This window comes from Myiozetetes cayanensis, unplaced genomic scaffold (genome assembly GCF_022539395.1).
Source record: "Myiozetetes cayanensis isolate MyiCay16 unplaced genomic scaffold, myiCay2020 scf12, whole genome shotgun sequence".
NCBI classification, from domain to species: domain Eukaryota; kingdom Metazoa; phylum Chordata; class Aves; order Passeriformes; family Tyrannidae; genus Myiozetetes; species Myiozetetes cayanensis.
Window position 1 is genome coordinate 4,822,505 of NW_026086826.1, and position 17,847 is coordinate 4,840,351.

Sequence of the window (17,847 nt, forward strand, 5' to 3'; positions counted from 1 at the left end):
TAACGTTCTGCCAAGCAAGCACAGACCCTGAAACTCTTCAGGAGGGTTCTTATTGTCAGTCTCCATAGTTGGAAAGATGAGTCTTAGCTCCACTGGAAAGGTTTTGCTCTGTTGATGAGAGCACCTTCAGAATATGTCCTTTTAAAATTTGGCAAATAATTCGACTGCAAACATACTAGTCCTGTTTATATTCAGAATGCTCCCACCCTGGTTATTAGTCTGTTCGATTGTGTGAAAATCTGTGCAGCAAAGGCATGCCCCTGACAGTCTGATTTGGAGATTATTTCTAAAATACAATATTGTTAAGAGTAGATTTAAAATTAGATCAGTAATTTATCCTCACGCTGAGGTTTGGAACTGCAGGTAGCTGATAACGAGCTCATTTGTAACATTTTTTGATTCTTAAACTAAGAAAATGCCCTGAAACAAAATGAGCAAAACTGCTCACATTGTGTGCTACAAAGCAACCAAACGACTTTTCATATTATTTTATGCAGGATTTATGTTAAACCTGGAAAACTTCATTTTCATTTTCAGCTCATTTGCTCAGGTTTCTGGTTCCATCTTTGGGGAGAGTGTTTAGAGTGTGTTTTTTTGTATTGCACACCTGTATATAATTGTACACTACATGATTAGAAGATTTGAAACAACATAAAATCATTTTGTTGGTTCATTCTGGAATTTGTTTGCTTGGATTTTTTTTGGGGGGGGGGAGGAAAAGAAATCTGATGAACTGTCTTACGTGAGAATTGCCAAGTAGAGACTTATTTAAAAAGCAGCTCTGCTACGTGAAGCATTTAATAATAGATTTGGAGGAAATGAGAAATGAAAGTGTGCAGTTAAGCTTAGCTTTCATTAAATCATCCTTTCACACTTAGTGATGTAACTTCATGGCAGGATAATGCATAACAGAAGTGAAGCAGGAGATAGGAATGCTTGAGAAGGTCTCTGTGTGTTTTTGCCCTTTAAATGCTGCTTGTATTTATTCTGGGGTCTCTCTTCCATAATCAGACATATTTTTTTCCTTACTTTTTTCTTTCATACTAGAACAAAGATAGGCTTTGGAGAGAGGAATATTTCAGAATAGAGTGGCTTCCTGTAGTTGAGAATGGCTGTACCAGTCACTGTAATTTGTTGTGACATCTCATTTTGTTTGCCTTTGCAGGGCTGTTCCTATGCTGTTAATAATGCAAAAGGTCTGAACTATACAGCGTGGTGTAAGCAGGTGTGCACCAGCCTCAAACATTAGGCAAATTAGACATAAATTTGGTGTTCACTGGCAATTTTAGCCTTTTCTTTTGCAATTTCTTAGCTTGAGATGCTACTGCTGCTTCAATTTGAGCTCTAAATGAAGTAGAAGGGTTTCTCTAACATACAGCTTGTTTTAGGTGAGAGGAAAATGGCCTTTCATATACAACAAGTTAATTCCTAAGTAGTAAGATGTTAATCTTCCTTCAGACAAAGGAGCCAGTCTGCAGCCAGTTTACTCCTTGCTTTGTAAGTCTTGCATCGCTGGACTCTCTGTTCACCTCAGTTACTGTGTTTGTTAGCATGAAAAAGGATGTTGTTCAGGTGTTTTACCTCCATGCTCTCTTTGGATATCTGTACAGAAGTGGAACCCACACTCCACAAGTCGACTACATCTTTTACCTCTGTGCTCCTCGTCTCACAGAATTCACATTTTCCTACAGCCATCGGTGCGTTGACTCAAATTTATGAGGCATGGGAACACCCCTTAGCATCCATCTTACTTTAGTGCAGATGGAAAAGGCTTCAACCAGGATTTTTTTTCTTTTTTTCATGGCAAAATGAAGTCATCTTTGCTTTCCAAGAAGATTTTCCAGTGCCTCATAGATGACCGTGCAAAATGCCTTCCTCTGAAGGAGCTCACACATTGCATGTATTTGAATTAATATGGAACAGGCATCAAAAAAAAAAAGGAGGGAGGGGAATGAAGCTTTTCATCCTTCATGGAACAAACACACTTGAACACAGAGTGTGTCTGCAGCACCCTGGTATAAATGTCACCTGCAGCAAGCCAGAAATCTCTGAGCAAAGTGTTCAGTTATAAAAAAAAATACAGCAAATGCCTCATGAGCTTCGAAAGAACAGGCAGTGCAAATTTGAGTAGAGCCTGGCTTGCTTAACAACTTGCATCTCTTTCTGTGGTTGTAGTAACTGCTCCATGAAACCTTCTTGTGGAAGAGGATCCTGCACTAAAACCAACCAAAAAGTTGGCTTTCTTTAAGGTTAAATTCCTTTAGGTTCCAGAGTTCAGTCTTATTTGAAGCTCTTCAATAAGGTGGGTAACACAGGAATACTGCATTCCACTCTCAAGGTCATGGGAGTTGGGGATTGACCTTATACAGAAATGAATGGCTGGGAAAGACTGTCTAGAAATGCACTGGAAAAAAGCTCCTCAGTTGAGAAGTCTGAACAAGGTAACCAGGAAGGGATCCAAATTCAGGATGTTTCCTTGCTCATGGGACTTTAATGATAGGAAGTAAATGCAGTTTTCCTGGGTGATGTTGAGAAGAAGGTAGTTCTGTGTCTGTTGTGATGGAGACTCTGTCTGCAATCTTTAAGAAGTTGGACTTGTGCTTCCATCCTTCACGTTTTAAGTGCATGTAACTGTATTTCTTTACAACTAAGTAAGTATTTATTGTAGGAACGTGCAAACCACCGAACCTACACCATGAATAATAACACTTTTCCCTCCCCAGTTATTCTAGGATGAATAACTTTAAAACTATTCTTGAATGTGGGGGGGGGGAAAAAAAAAAAGGAAATCACTTGAACCAGATGCTTACTTTTCTATTTTTGAGAACTAATTATCCCTGTTGTTGGTAGTGCTAAAGCTTACAAAATTGCTTCCATCTTTGAATTACTATAATTAAGACAATAACTTCCACATCTAGTTAACATTTCTGCGCAGCTGGTGCATTCATTGACATGCAGATTTTGGATTTTGTAAATTTTCTGCCATTGTGAATAAAAATTTTAAATACTTATTTTCATTTCCAGAATGTCTGTTTCTTGTAAAGAATTCTTTGTAAAGCAAATCAACTGAAACCAAACTTCTGTAACATCAGAGGAGACTCTGGTGAAGTTTGGTTAGGTGATACTACTTTTTAGGAAAATATGTAACCACAAATAACTTTTGTAGATATGATTACTCTGAATTTTGGATCCCAGTCTGTAGGAATTTGGGGTCATTGAATTGAATGTCAAATCTGGAACAAGTCTGATGTTGGACTTCTGAAGTGTTATTTTGAAAGAAATTATTAGTTAATGGAAGAGTTAATCTGGCAGTCTGACAGCCTGAGGTGGTTTGCAAAACTAAGACTGTATAATTAAAATGAAAATCTTCATTTGAAGGTTGGACTTGATGATCTTAGATGGTCTTTTCCAACCTGAGTGATTCTATAATAAATTGCTAGTATGAATAAAATGCCTTCATGGATATTAACCAAAATGTGATTTAAGCTATACTTTTTCCATGCATCTTATTTCTTCAAGTTGATTTCTGTCAAAGTCAACGAGAAGGCTTGTGCAGTTGGTGCTAATCCTGTTTACCTACATATTCAGTAGCTTCAATATGAGAAATTCTGTAAATTCAGGTAGATTTGAGACACTTCCTTATCGTTATTAGTTTCCATTAACCAGCAACACTGTGAAATTACTTGATGGTGGTGGCTGGTTATGTATCTTTAAGTTGTTTTTTTTTCTGTGGCCTTGCATTCATTGCATGAATGCCTCCTGGACTTTAATGAGTTTTGCTCAGTGAGCTGAAGATGTCCCCGGAGGAAACCGCTAAAATAAAGAACCGAATATTGATTTCATGCTGAAACTGAAACATTGATTTCTTTTTCAGACTTTATATGCACATAGAGACAAGGTGTACTCATGGTGCTCGCTTTAGAGGCTGGACATGGGATTGTGTGTGGGGGCAGAGAGGGTTAGCTGGGCTGTAGCTGAAGAGCCCCTGGGCTGCCTGCAGCTCACAGGTACTGCCAAGTGTGCTCATAAATAACTCTGGCCAAGGGTGCTGGCTCCTTGGGTGCATTTCAGTGGGTCCAAACCCAGTGTCCAGTTACCATGTCCGATGTCCCGCAGTGTCCCGTTTCAGGAACGCGCTGGGACCGCTGCAGGGCATGTAGCAAACGTTATTTTTACTGCAGGCAGAGAAGTTGACTCCAGAAATAGTAAAAGCTCTATTTCCATAGTGATGCAAAGGCATTGTTTCAGCTATTTTGATATAAACTGCGTGTTTTACTGTGTGTGGTCAGAATTAAATCTGGTTACTCCCGTGCTCTCACAGGTCTGTGTGTGTGTGGGACCGCAGGGGGCAGGGGAGGCAGCGCCTCCAAATCACTCTGCTGGTGGAGCTCTGGGCTGGACAGAAACTCTGTGCTATTAAAATCATGTTTTGCCTTAGCTGGAAGACCTGGAGGGGATTTGTTCTCTGAAATTATGACGTGGGACCTGAAGAAAAAAAAAAAGGTTAATAAGACCCATAGCAAATTGCGAGAGGAAAGGAGGGTCAGGGTAAGGGTCGCCTCACATTTAATGAAAATAGCAAACCTTTGGCTTATAAACAAATAATAATACTTAGAATCTCTCTGGACTGGTTAAGAACTTGATTTTTTTCTAGTTCAAAAACTCAGATGTATAGCCAACCTTTTCCCCTTCTGCTTTCTCCTATTACTTCTGTTTTCTTATGTAGATTTTGTGTAAAAAAACCACACAGTGTTGTTTTGAGAATTTGTGAACAGATATAAACAATAATTAATGTAATTTAAAGGATTAACAATATGGTCTCCTCTTTACCACTGTCCTGGTAGCTCAGTTTTGAACCCAGGACTGTCTGTCTGGCTAAAGTGCATCTTCCAGGAAATAGTTTTTTTCTTCATTGGAACTGTTTCTACCAACACTTAAACTGACAGTTTGAATTTCTTTGGCACAAAGCCCTGGCTAAAGCCAGCTTTGCTTCTTTCATATTTAGCTGTTCTTCTTTAGGAGGTGCTCAAATGCTGTCAACAGTGACTTCTTGGGGGAGAGGTTGCCCAGCTGGAGTCACAGAATGACAGACCGTGCTCATTTGGAAGGGAGCCGCGAGGATCATTGAGTTCCACCCTTAGCCCTGCACAGAACCATCCCCAAGAGTCACACCATGAACCTGAGAGTATTGTCCAAATGCTTCTTGGGCTCTGTGAGGCTTAGGGCTGTGACCACTGCCCTGGGGAACCTGTTCAGTGCCCAACCACCCTCTGGGTGAAGAACCTTGCTCTAACATCCAACCTAAACCTCCCCTGACACAACTTCAGGCTGTTCCCTCAGGTCGTGTCACTGGTCATCTCAGAGAAGAGATTGGTGTCTGCCCTTCCTTTTTTTGGGTGTTTTAGTGACTACCAGAACTCCATCTCTCTTGTTCTGTATTTCCTCAAGGATTCCTAGGTCTGTTAAAGTTTTGTGTCTGTATCCAGAGAGCTCTCTTTGACCAGTAGAGTGTGTGACTGTATTTGTATATTTTTCTCAACATATAACATGAATTTGAGAAGTTAGGAGTTCTGTTTTGTTTTTAGTCTCTGTGTTTAAGCTTTGCCTTATTACCAACACACACAGGTCATAGAAATGGCTAAACAGGCCCAAGTGGTGTTTCCCCTTTGCAGATGAGAGATCCAGGGAAACTGAAAGTTATCCAGTTTTGAGGGTGTAAAGAGAATAATGTTTTATTCCCAACTTGGGGCTAGGCTTTCACTCCAAGCCGTTCTCTCCTCTGGGTACATTTGTGTAAACCTGACTTATTTTAAGGGGTCTCAGCTGTGCTTGTTCTCCAGCCACTTAACCCTTTCTCTTTTGGCTACTTATCTTTACAAGGACAGCAGAGAAAATGTGTTTGTAAAACTCTGTTCAATTTGGCAAACACAGGCAAGCAGTTAAAAAGCTGAGTTTGGGATAGTTCACTTTCCCTATTATGCTGTAGTTTAAAATATACCAAGTTTCCATAGCCAGCTCCAGACATGGCTGTGGTAAAGTGTATTATAAGAGTTCTCTTTAGCAAAGAGAATATGACCATAGAGAATGGAGCTCTATTTTCACATTGTAGTGTGTTTTATATTGAGCAAGATCTTAAACTCTCATGTTACATTTTATAGTAAAATATCCAGGACTTTTTTTTTTATGTCTTAAATAGTAATATATATTACACTAGAACACTCAGGAATTTCATGTTGTGAGAAAGATTTTCTGGTAATATAAACAATGATTATCTGGTATTAATGTTGGAATTGAGTATTCAATCTTTTTTCAGCAGTTACTGGAATAGTATAACTGAAAACATATTAATAATATCCATGAACTGAGATTTTAAGCTTCTTAAAATCAGACTGTTAGTTTTTCCATATGATGTGCACAATGGCAATCAGGTTTTGGATGGACTGTTGTTGAATAATACATGAATGTAAATGGAGATTGTATGGAATCAGTTGGATAATTCTGAGGAATGCTTTAAGTACACTAAAGAGCCTGAATAGCAGTTAATGGTGCTTCAACTTTATTACTGTTTATTATAGTTGGCAGTTCAGTTGTATTTTTTTTCTGCATCAGGTTCTCTGGTTTCCTATAGAACAGCAATAAAAAAAGCTTACAAATAATAATACTCAGATGCACTGTATCCTGTGGCAGCAAAATAGTTTTGCTTTAAATTGTAGTTCTTGGCAGTCTGAGTGTGTTTATTGGTGGGCAGCTCCAGCAGATCAGACAGTGCAGGGAGGACCTGGCAGACATCAGCACTGGGGGCTCTGCAAGCAAAGAGGCTTTACCTGTGCCTGGAGAACCCAATGTGGAGCTTCACAGGGCACCCCCAGAGTGGGGCCAACGAGCTCCTTGTTCAGCCTCTGCTCAACCTTCCCCACTCCTGGCTTTTCTCCCACCCCTGTCAACACCAATGTGATTTTAGTTACCTGTTTTGAGAACTGCTGAAGGAAGCAGAAATGCTTCTGCCATCTAGAAAGCAAGCTGGAGCTACCATGAGCAAATGTATGTAGCAATAATACTTGGTCAGTTGTGAGATTTTGCTGTTTAAACAACAGGAAAAGCGGCAATCACAAAGTGATTTAAATACCTGGTTGCTCTTGTTCACAGTTCCATGGTTTAAAAATGTTTCTCTTGCCTGTTGCAATTCCTTCTATTATCTTTAAAGCTAAATGTTTGCTACTAGCAATCACAAGCTGGGAAGCAATGGATGAACACATCCTTCTCTTCATCTGGCTCAGTTCTGAAACTCCACAGGGAAAAAAGTAAATCTGAACTGCCCCATAAGAAGTGTCACTTTCCTTGCTGGAGCTTTCCTTGTTGATGTGGCAGAGGCGTGTCTGAAACTTGCTTTGCAGAGTTTTCCATCAGGACTGCCACGTGCCTTCACAGAGATTTTTGAATCCTAAGTTTTAAGCTTAGTTAGTAATCCTGCTCATCTGCTGAACTGTGCTAACACTTTGCTTTGTAATTTTGACTCTGCCCTAAGGAATGTGCTCTGGTTTCTTACAGCAACAGCCAACAATTGTGATGGATTTATTTGCTAGGTTGGATATTGGTAAGAATATCCGAAGCGCTCTGGGGTATTGCACGGGTTTTTTTGCTTTTTGTGAGATTTGTAAAGCTTGAGTTGCACATATTCTGTGAATCAGGAATGAATTATCAGCTGTCTCCAGTGGCCTTTGCAGCATATTCTTCCAGAGCATTAAAACACCTTGTTGCTGCTTTTGGCCCGGTACATTTACTTCTTTGCAGGGTCACTACCGAGGTTGAGAGTGTGAGGAAACACAGACCTAAACACTGAGATTCCTCCTTAGCTGAAAGACGTTCTGCAGGACCTGCCTCCAGGTGCTGTTGTACATCTGACCGTGCCTCAGAGTTTCTCTTTCTTTCTTTCAGCTGTCGGACAAGCAACAGGAAGAGTTTGATTGTGACATCCAGCACGTCTCCAACTCTCCCACGACCGCATTCCCCTCTTCATGGACACGCAGGTAAGACCCTAGGGCTGCTCTGCCTGGGAATTAGCAAAAATGTCAGTAGTCAGTGGGGTGAGTTTGAACATATTGATACTCAACATCAAAATATGCTCTTTGGAAATAGATTCTGACAAGAGTTTTCCACCTTCTCTAACTTGTAAGAGGGTCCTTGTAGTTTCAAGATAAATGTTTTATGTGCCACACTTCCTAGTTTGGTTCGGCTATCCACCCTCCACTCTTCCTGGGGGAGGCAATCCTCTTGCGTCCTGCAGAAGAGCCTGAGATGGAAAACAAAGTAAAATAAAATGAGATAAATACATTTAAATAAATACCTTGTTTTGAGTCTCCCAGCGTGGTTAATTTGTGCCAGAGATTTAACTGCAGCTCTCAGGAGAAGGAACATCCTGCTTGTTCCCATATGCCTCTGGCAGCTGTGCACTGTGTGCCATTTTATGGTCTCTGTCTGCTCCTTAGAGCAACATGAGGTGTTTGGGATTACTTTTTCTTTCTTTTTTTTCCTTTTTTTTTTTTTAATTGCTGCCAATGCTATGATGGCAGCAACTGTGAAATGCTCATTTCAGAGCACATGGGCAGGTGCTTGTTATTCACTGAGGTGAAGTGTGTGGAGATGTTCTTTCTGTAATAAAAGAGGGGATGATTCTTTCAGAAGGGGTCACACATGCAGATACAACAGCTTGCCTGAACAGCGTGTTCTCTTGATGTTTTTGTTGCTGAAGGGGGGGTAGGTGATGTGTGACTGCAATGTTTTTGCTGTTTCAAAATGCCATGGTTGGGGCTCCAGGTATGGCCCTTACAGGCACCAGTTGGTAGCATGAAACAGCTTGAACATTTGTGGCACATCCCCAGTGGAGCCTGTCTGGAATCACTGCTGCCTGCAAGACAAGGAACTGTTGTTCTCATGATGATCAGACTTCCTTCCTCCTACGTGGCAGCGTGTTCTGTAAATGCTTTCTGGAGGCTGAAACTAAGGAAATGCTGAGAAAGAACAGCACACTGGTAGTAGCTCAGCTAGAAGGAGCCATCTGCTTCTGCTTGCAGAGCTTTGCATCTCGAGAGGTGACATCCAGCCTGTGGAAAAAGGAGAAGGCCAAAGTAATTGTTCAGGGATGCCCACAAAAGCCTCATATTTTAAAAACCTGTCATGTTTGCTTGGGATGCTATAAAAAGCCCAGACCTGGAAGGCTAGGAATGTGCTTTAATTACATTGTTTGGTTTTTTTTAAATAACCCATTATTTTCAAATTAAAATGTTAACAAAATCTTGTAGGTGATAGATTAAAATAATTTTATTATGGTAGTCATAGTTTTGTAAAATTTGGTTTCAACAAGGCATTTTTCGTGGAAGAGACTCTCCACATAGTTACACTGTGCTTTTTACTTTGAATTAATATATATGTTGGTTTTACAAACTCTAAATTAGCTGTACAAGCCTTTAACTGAGCAAAAGAAGTGTCCTTGCTTGGCTGAGTGCAACAAGATGTTGATGTGATCATTGCTCAGAAAACAAGTCCAAAATTGTTCATAACAGAAACATTTACATTTTCTTTTCTATTTCAAAAATGAAAAGTTTCTCCAGGTGGTTTTGTTGCTGTTTTCAGGCTTTACAAGCTTATCATTTATTAGATAAATTAAACTTATTAGATAAAGTATGTGAGTGTCTTCTATAAAGAAGAGTAACGTCTCAGTGGTGTGCCACCTCACTTTGGCAGTCGTTGTCAAATGTTTCCATTTTTTTGTTTTGATGTTGCATGTGGGATTTTAAATTATTAATTAAAAGGATATCCTTTGTGACCTACAGGAGTAGCCAGTAGAGCACAAGAAATTAATTGTAATTTGAGTTTTCTGCCAGTACTATATTTAGGAGTCTTCCCTGGGAAAAAATAATTTATTCAAGAGACAAAAGTAGATGAAATTTAGAGTAGAGTCACAAATATTTTCTTAAGAAATATCATATATGAGACGTGAATTCGAGAACAGGCTGTGATATTTGTTTAGTATTTGAACAGAATCTATCAATCTGTTTGTTCAGGCACGAGCAGTGATAAGTTACTAACAAATGCTGGAGTCTCTCGCTGGCCTTTTTAGTTTTAAACTTTTTGGTTTGTCTTCTTGATACCCATTCTGAACCTCTCCTACAAATCAAAGGAGCAGCAAGCATGCTTATTTAGTCTCCCAAACTTGTAGTGCCAAGTTTTAGGGATACAAGTTTGAAAATTTTGCCTTTATTCTAAGTACCTTTTCTTTCTAAATCAGAATGGGGAGAAAGGTACACACACATATTCCCTACTTTTGTTTGTATTTCTTTGAATCCATTTTTTAAAATCTGAAAATTACAAAGTGGTTTCACTGTGAGGTTGATAACTAAGTTACCATTAGATGATATTTTAAATTGGAAAGCTTAAAATCAAAGTAGTGACATTATAATAGGTAGTAAAGAGATAGGTTGTTACAGCTGGAAAATTGAACTTCAGGCTATTTTAAAATTTACTTTCCACAGCTGTAGGGTAGCCAGGTTGCTTGCTGGCTTCCAGTGGAGACACTTGTCACTGCTGGGACCTTTGCCATCTGTAAGGGCAGGCAGAGGGAGCTGCCTGCAGGCAGCACTGTGCTGCTGAATTGAATGATTCTGCTCTTACACTGCAAGTTCAGTCCCACCTTCTGGCAGAAAAATGGCTATTACTGAGGTCTCTATTTATTTATTATTTCTAGAGCAGGCAGAGTATGTAACATACCACTCTAGATCCTGCCCTGCTTATCAAAGCTTCTTTTCATCAGCGTGTCATGTGTGTGATCCTCGGGTGGTGTGAGAGCACTGTGACATTCATTGTTTATCAGACAGGTGATACACAGAGTGCTTTGAATTTTTTGGTCATTTCCAGATTTGTGTGTGCTGGAAGGCAGCTAATTCTGTAGCGTGCAATATGACCTTTAGCTGCCTGCATTAATATTCAACAAGTAATATTTGTATATGCTACATAGAAGACCAGGAGAACTTTTTTTGTATTTATTTATTTGGATGATTCTCAGGAGCAGGTTTTAAAACACGGCTCTGTTGTGAATTTTTGGACTCATAACCTATCTGGTGAATGTCATGTTTGTAGGTGATAGCTGAGACTTTCACGTATCTATTGCCCACAAGGTCTGGTTGAGTATTTTGAGGGTAGTGGATATAGAAGTGCTTTGGCTGCATCCTTCTTCCTGTGTCTGGAAGATGTAAAGGTTCCTGCCTGAATTATTGGCATTTGTGTGACTGTGTTGATTTACCTAATGGGCAATGATTCTGTGTAACAGCCTCCCCTGAGACAGAGTCATTTCAGGTTCAGTAGTAGCCAACTATAACCCTTGAGCAACAGGGGAATCTACCTTTGCTACAGAATAAATAGGGTTTCGATCAGCCTCGTTGAACGAGACCATTGCACTAAGGCTTCTCTTATTAAAATGCCCTCATCCAGAGCAGATGCAGCAGTACTGAGAAATTTTAGGGAAAGTAGTAATTCCCCTTTTCCCTGTTGTTGTTTTAAAAGCTTCACCTAGACTTGAATCGAGTAGAAAAACTAATTGCTTTTCATTTTAACACTAGAAGCAAATCACAGGGGATCTAATTAAAATTCCAGTGTCTGGGAGGAAATATTCCATATACATCTGAGAAAGTAGTTGCCTAAAAATTAGGGGTATCTCCGTACCACATCGTGCAGGCTCAGAAGAGTTTGAACACCCCCATACTTAATTCTGATATTTAAAAACTGTCATTACCCAATTTGCTCAGTTATTCTGAAATTTTATTTTGATCATAATTCAGAAAGTTCACAAAAGATTGATGAAGGTATTAAAAAAGGCAATGACAGTTCATTGCTTGTTTGTAACAATGTTGGGCAATGAGCTTTTAGTTCAAAAGGGTCATTTTGACACAGTAGGGTTCATTGTTAGTAAAGACTGAAAAATGGGAAGGCAAAGACCATGTTCCCACTAAAGCTGGCAGCCTCCCTTGCTTCATTAGATCACCTGCATATCCATGGAAAGGCCTCACTCCTGCTGCATTTCCCCAGGATCTAAAATGCTCCTTCAGCTTTCTGCTGGCGAGTAACTGGTGACCCTCACCCTGTAGCCATGTGCTGCCACCAGGACGTGTGTGCTCGTGCACAGCTCAGTTGTTCTCTTGGTGGCTCTTGTGGCCTCTTCTTAAATCCTTCTTGTAAGCTTGCAGTGCCACCTAGACTGTGACTGTCAGATCTCTCTGTCTTCTCTTGGTTCAAAAGCAGCATGATGCTTCTGTGTTTTTTTTTCCAGTGTGACCATAAGAATTAAAATGAGTACAAGCTTAATAAATGAAGCACCAAAAATTATTTAATTATTGACTTCTGATCACTCTCTCCCCTGTTCTCTTGTGATATGCTGAGAATGGGTTAAACAGTACCCAGTTTTGGATGAAGACTTGCATTGTGTTATATTACACTGTGAACTCATTGTTAATCTTAACCAACAATACAGAAGAAAACCAAGCCAAAAGAGAACAAACTTGTTGCTCAAACCCTTTGTTTTTAATTTAGTTTGCTCTTGATGAAGGAGACTGTAGAGTGGTCTGGCATTCACTTACCTCTCCAGTTCTCTCATCACCCATTAAAACCATTTATGAGTTATGTACCTTGCAGTGTGTTGCTTGTCCAGAATCTATTCCCATTTTCTTGGACTTATTTTAATGTTATCTTGTTGTCTGTGCACAAAGAAATTGCTGTTGACATGTGTTTACTATGTATAGTTTCTCTTTTGTGCTTATATTAGTGATCAGGAAGAGCAAACCACTGATAGAAAGCACACTCACTGATTGGAGACATCTAATTCATCCATAACTTTCAGAGGTTCATGCAGTTAGTTTGTAAATGATCCTGGATTTCAGAAGGGCTTTCTGCAAAATGGTTGCTTTTTACTTTGAAATAAAATACATTGCAATAAACCTCTTACCAACCGTATGCTTACACGTCATATGGCAAAACCCATAGAAAAAATACTTGTTCCAAGAGGTAATTAAATGTTATTTTTTCCTTGCTGTATAATTTCACTGTTACTTTCATTTCATGGTGGAATGAAATTTCACGTGTATAGTCCTTTTATTATCATGTGCTGTTCTTTTGGTGTGTCTTTTTTGTTTTTCCCTCAGTGAATTTTACATTCAGCCTTGATGTACGTTGTGAGGAATTGTTTTCTTAGTATTTATTATTCCTGAAACTGTCATCAGTGTAATTTCTAACTCAGACTTTTCCTGACAGGTGTTAGGAGGAGCTTGTATATAGAAATTATTACAACATACTAAAAGACTGTTATCTATGGATGGTACATTACTTACCTGAAAGAAGAAATAAAATGTACACCTTAAATTATTTTAAAAGGAGGGAAAATACCAAGACATCTGTATCAGAACATTTCTTTAGCAAACTATTGCTCAAATGCTCAAAGATTAAAAGCTCCATATTTCCAATTACTTGTGACTAGGAAGTCTTTCTACACAGTGAAAACTCCTTCTGCTGTTGCAAATGTGAATGGAATGGTTTTGGACTGTTTATTTTGGCTTTCTCAAACAGGTAGCAGCCCTTTGGACAGTCCCAGGAACTTCTCTCCAAATGCACCTGCTCATTTTTCCTTTGTTCCTGCCCGAAGGTAAGGCAGGATCTGTTCTCTTTGGACTGGCAAACACATAGTTTATACACTTTTATTTAGAGATGGCCCACAGGTTAGAAGGTATTTTTGGTGGTGTTTTACTTTCTCTGATGTAAACATTTGTATTTTATTTTGTTTTATATTTTCTTCTTTATGGACTACATCTTTGGCAGCACCCAGAATGTACTTTCCAGAGCTAGAAAAGATGAAAGCAAATAAAGTAGTTAATGCTGGCTAGGGAGAAGGCAACATTCTCCCAGAAGGATGATATGTAGGGCATGTGATATGACAAATAATTTAGCCAGTCATGACTGGGATAACCGTAATTTAGTTGCAGTCCTAGATGTTGCTCTCACTGGGATGTGTTCAGAGTGTGCTGATCTTTGCTACGTCTGCACAAAGATGTAAAAAATACCTAAAACTAGGCATGCACCACTCTGTGTGCCTTCATTCCCTGCCTTCTGACTGGTGCTGACTCTTGAGCATTCTCTGCTGTCTTGGGCATTGGTGTCAAGAGAACATTATTGCTCTAATGAGGAAAATCGCTGATAATTGAGATTGCAAGTCCACAAGAGCCTGTAGAGGAGCAGCACCGAAGACCTGAATGTGAAGCTGTCATCTGTCCTGCAGTGGATGCTGGACAGGTGCTGGCCATGCTGTGTATCAAACTGGTGGGAAGAAATCTGATACTCTGGTGATGAATTTCGTGTAAGGAGTAGGACAGAAAGAATAGAGACAGCTGGGGAAAGCAGACAAAGGGTGATTGGACTGTTGTGTCCCAGCAGGTAGGCAGAAATGCATAATGATGCAGAAAGATAAATTTTGTGAGAAATAAAGATCTGGAAAAATAGAGAAACCTAGAAAGGTTTGTGCATAGGAGGTGGATGATTAGGCTCAAGTGTGGAGGAGATGTTTTGGATTTAATATACTTTGCCTTGGCTGGAAGAAAATCCCTAGTCTGTGTTCAAATGATCCGAGGATGGGAAACTTGTGATCATCCTTAGAGGAAGTTAAGTTTTCTGAGAATGACAGATTTAGCTTGAGGACTAGTTAGAAAAAAGGATAGGTCTCAAAACTTCAAAGGAGAATAAAGGGTTAGGATTTGATGGAATAAGGTTCACCCTTAATCTGAATGGCAGGAAAATCCCAGAGTGTTTCTCCAGTGAGGTGATTCACTAACAGGCCTGGTGTCCTTGAGTGCTGCTTGAAATAGACTTTGGTCTTCATGTCTTATGTAAGAAAAAGCTTTTTAATAGCATGTGAAATGTAAGAGACTTGATATGTATTTTCCTGTTGCCTCAGAGGGAAAAATTAGTCCGGTAAAACAATTCAAATGGACTCACAGAATCCACCTTTGTTTTTAAAGAGGTGTCTAAGCCTGATCTGGGAGTATTCAGTAAACTCTGTTGAAGTCCACTGAGTTTTTACCAGTTTTCACAGTATCTGGACTTCTGGACCCCGGTACACTGGAGAAAAGTTGCAGCAGAAACCACTGTCAAAACCTAACATAATTTTTCAACATTATCTTTCTACTTGACGGTTTCTAAAAGTTCAGACAGCAAATAAATGTTTTAATAATAAAACTCCGAAGAGTTCCCTTTCATACTTACCCACTTTTTAAATCTAACTTTTAAAGGAATAGATGAATAAAGGTTGAGCCTGTCCTATTGAATACACTGGTTTATTTTACAGTATACATGTTTCTCTCTCTATTTTTTTTCTGCCAGTGAAAAGAACACTTAAGCACAGCTTGTTTTAGCAACTTGTTTCTATTTTCTACCTGCATTACACCCTGAATAGCTATGCCAGCAGTAACAACAGATACAGATTAGATTATCCCATAGTGCTATCAGAATAAGTTCTATATGATGGTATTAAGTAATTGCCACTGTGCTGCCAGACAAATGGATATTTCACAGTGCCCTTTTCACTGATGTTCAGGGGGTCTTAAGAAATGGCCCTTTGCTGATTTCCTGCCACAGAAATTATTTGTTGCTGATTTTCTGCCTGTTATTTGCGTTGTAATTTCTTCATTTATTATTCTGTTTGGACATCATTTGTGATTTCCATTCTTTCATTATAGCCCTGTGATGAGTTCTTTCTTGAGACAGAGTAGGAAACATGTTTGAAAACCTTGTGTTATTGTAAAGCCACTATAATATATTGCTAGATTGTCTTTGGTCTGACTTGTGCTTAACCATAAATCCCTTGTTAGACACCTTTTGAATGATTGTGTCACAGCCACAAAGCTGGCATGTTCAGCAATCCTCCTGTTGGAATAAGTAAATGTACGGTTAATTCTACTCATGCTCACTAAAACTGATCTTGAAAGAATACCACTGACAGGAGATGGAGGTCTTTTTTTCAGAAATCATGTGCATCTTTTACTTCTCCCTCTCTCATAACTATTGTACAATTTTTTCCACACAGCCACGGACACAGAGCAGACAGGTAATGTGTATCCTATTGCTGCTGTTTGTGTGTGTGTATGAACTGTGCTTCTGTGCAGCTGAGCCCGTGTCCCTAACAAGTTCCTGCTGTAACAACCCCATTTAGGCATTTAGCTTCTATCCTTTTTGGTCACTGAAACAGGAAATCTTTGCATTCTATCTCAAAGTGATAAACAGGTAGTGAGTGCTCTGCAGAAGATGCGTTGTTTTTCTAACACTTTATTGTTTGAAATTGATCTACTGTTCATTAAATAGCATTTAGCTGCCATAAAAATACGTCCTTAATTAACTAATTAAAATGTCATTTTAGAGGCAAAGTTTGTTGTTTGCATGTTTTTGTTGTGCTAGCAAAGAGTCTGTAATAAACAAATATAAAACCTAAAGATTTCTTTCCAATTGTCTTTTCCTGGAGCAATATTGCACGTTGTCTCTCTAAAATATGTTTATTAACAGAACACTGAAATAGCTTTGAAATGTTTTGCATAAATTAAAGAGGAATTTTCTTTTAAAGTCGTTTTCCTTTCCTTTGATTTGGCAGATTTCTAGTCTTGTCCCACTTCTTTCTGCTAGAGTAGAGCTGACATGTGTGTCCTGACTGCTTAGCACACTGCTTGCCTCGATTGCATCAGCAGAAAATAGCCCAAGCATGAAGGGGTGTCCTGCAGTTTTCTAACTGAGACATAGATTTTCTTTTAACTTTGTCTAAATGAAGATTCTGAAGTTATTTCAGTGCACAGTTTAGGTAATTCGGTAAAAAAATTAATTAGGCTTTCCTTTTGCAAAAAAATGAGTGACTTGTGCATTCCTGGGAGCAGACTGCCTTGCTTTGGGAATGACAATCCAAACTGAGGTTGAATCATTAACTTAAAGGTTTCACCAGTACTCCTTTATGTTACAGAAAGCTGAAGTTTGGTGTTCAATCACTTACCACAGAAAGCAACAACTTTGTAATTCTGATAATTGTTGTTTTTTGGGGGTTAGGAAAGAAATTCCATTTCTCTTGGAATAATTTTGAGATTGTTCTTTTACATTTAATTGTCTTCCCGAAGAAAACATCACCTGTGGCTGGAGGGGGTTTAGCTATAACATACACATGCAATAAAAATCTGCATTACAGCCTTATTTTATTTATTTTCTTTTAATGCATGAAACATGAGTCTTTTTAAAACTCTTGATATAATATTTTTTCAGTGATGTGGGACAGTGAATTTATTTCCCTCTCGTTCTAAGATAGATGACAAAGAGTGCTGTGCATCTGACAATAAAAGGAGCTAGACCTGGAAAAATTATAAGCAGGAGTTTATGTCTGGGTGGGCACTGAACTTTTTTCTGGAGATGAGGCTTTATGAGTGGATAGTGGGATGAGAAATATTAACTGTGAAGATAACAGTTGAGGGTTTTATAAGCAGTGTTTCAGACCTGTGCCAAACATCCTATTTTGTAATGCACTTGCATAAATGCACTGTATTTGTTTGTACCAGAAATCCCCATATCTTTCCAAACTAGGCCTGGGGTTTGGGTGGAGAAGAAGGTTTCAGGGAGGGCAATACTGATTCTTCTGAAAGCAGTCCTGTAGTTCCTCACTTTTGACACTGGTAAAACAAGACCTTTTCTGCAACATCTCTGCCATGTTTTGGCTCTTTTCCCCAGTAGTTTCTTTGACTACTGTAGGGGAATAGCTACTAATATTACATTAACTGGAGGAGAGAGACC

At 39.1% G+C, this 17,847-nt stretch overlaps 1 protein-coding gene across 3 annotated transcripts in view; it reads left to right on the plus strand.

The window, feature by feature from the left end:
• MAST2 (microtubule associated serine/threonine kinase 2) overlaps positions 1-17,847 on the plus strand; it is a 184,635-nt gene that overhangs the window by 111,438 nt on the left and 55,350 nt on the right. For 2 of the 3 annotated variants that reach the window (XM_050307178.1, XM_050307180.1), the window contains 3 exons: positions 7,936-8,027; positions 13,609-13,684; positions 16,115-16,135. In XM_050307178.1, the coding sequence (XP_050163135.1) occupies positions 7,936-8,027; positions 13,609-13,684; positions 16,115-16,135 (189 nt within the window). The remainder of the gene's footprint in view (positions 1-7,935; positions 8,028-13,608; positions 13,685-16,114; positions 16,136-17,847) is intronic. The other variant, XM_050307179.1, reaches the window with a different exon arrangement.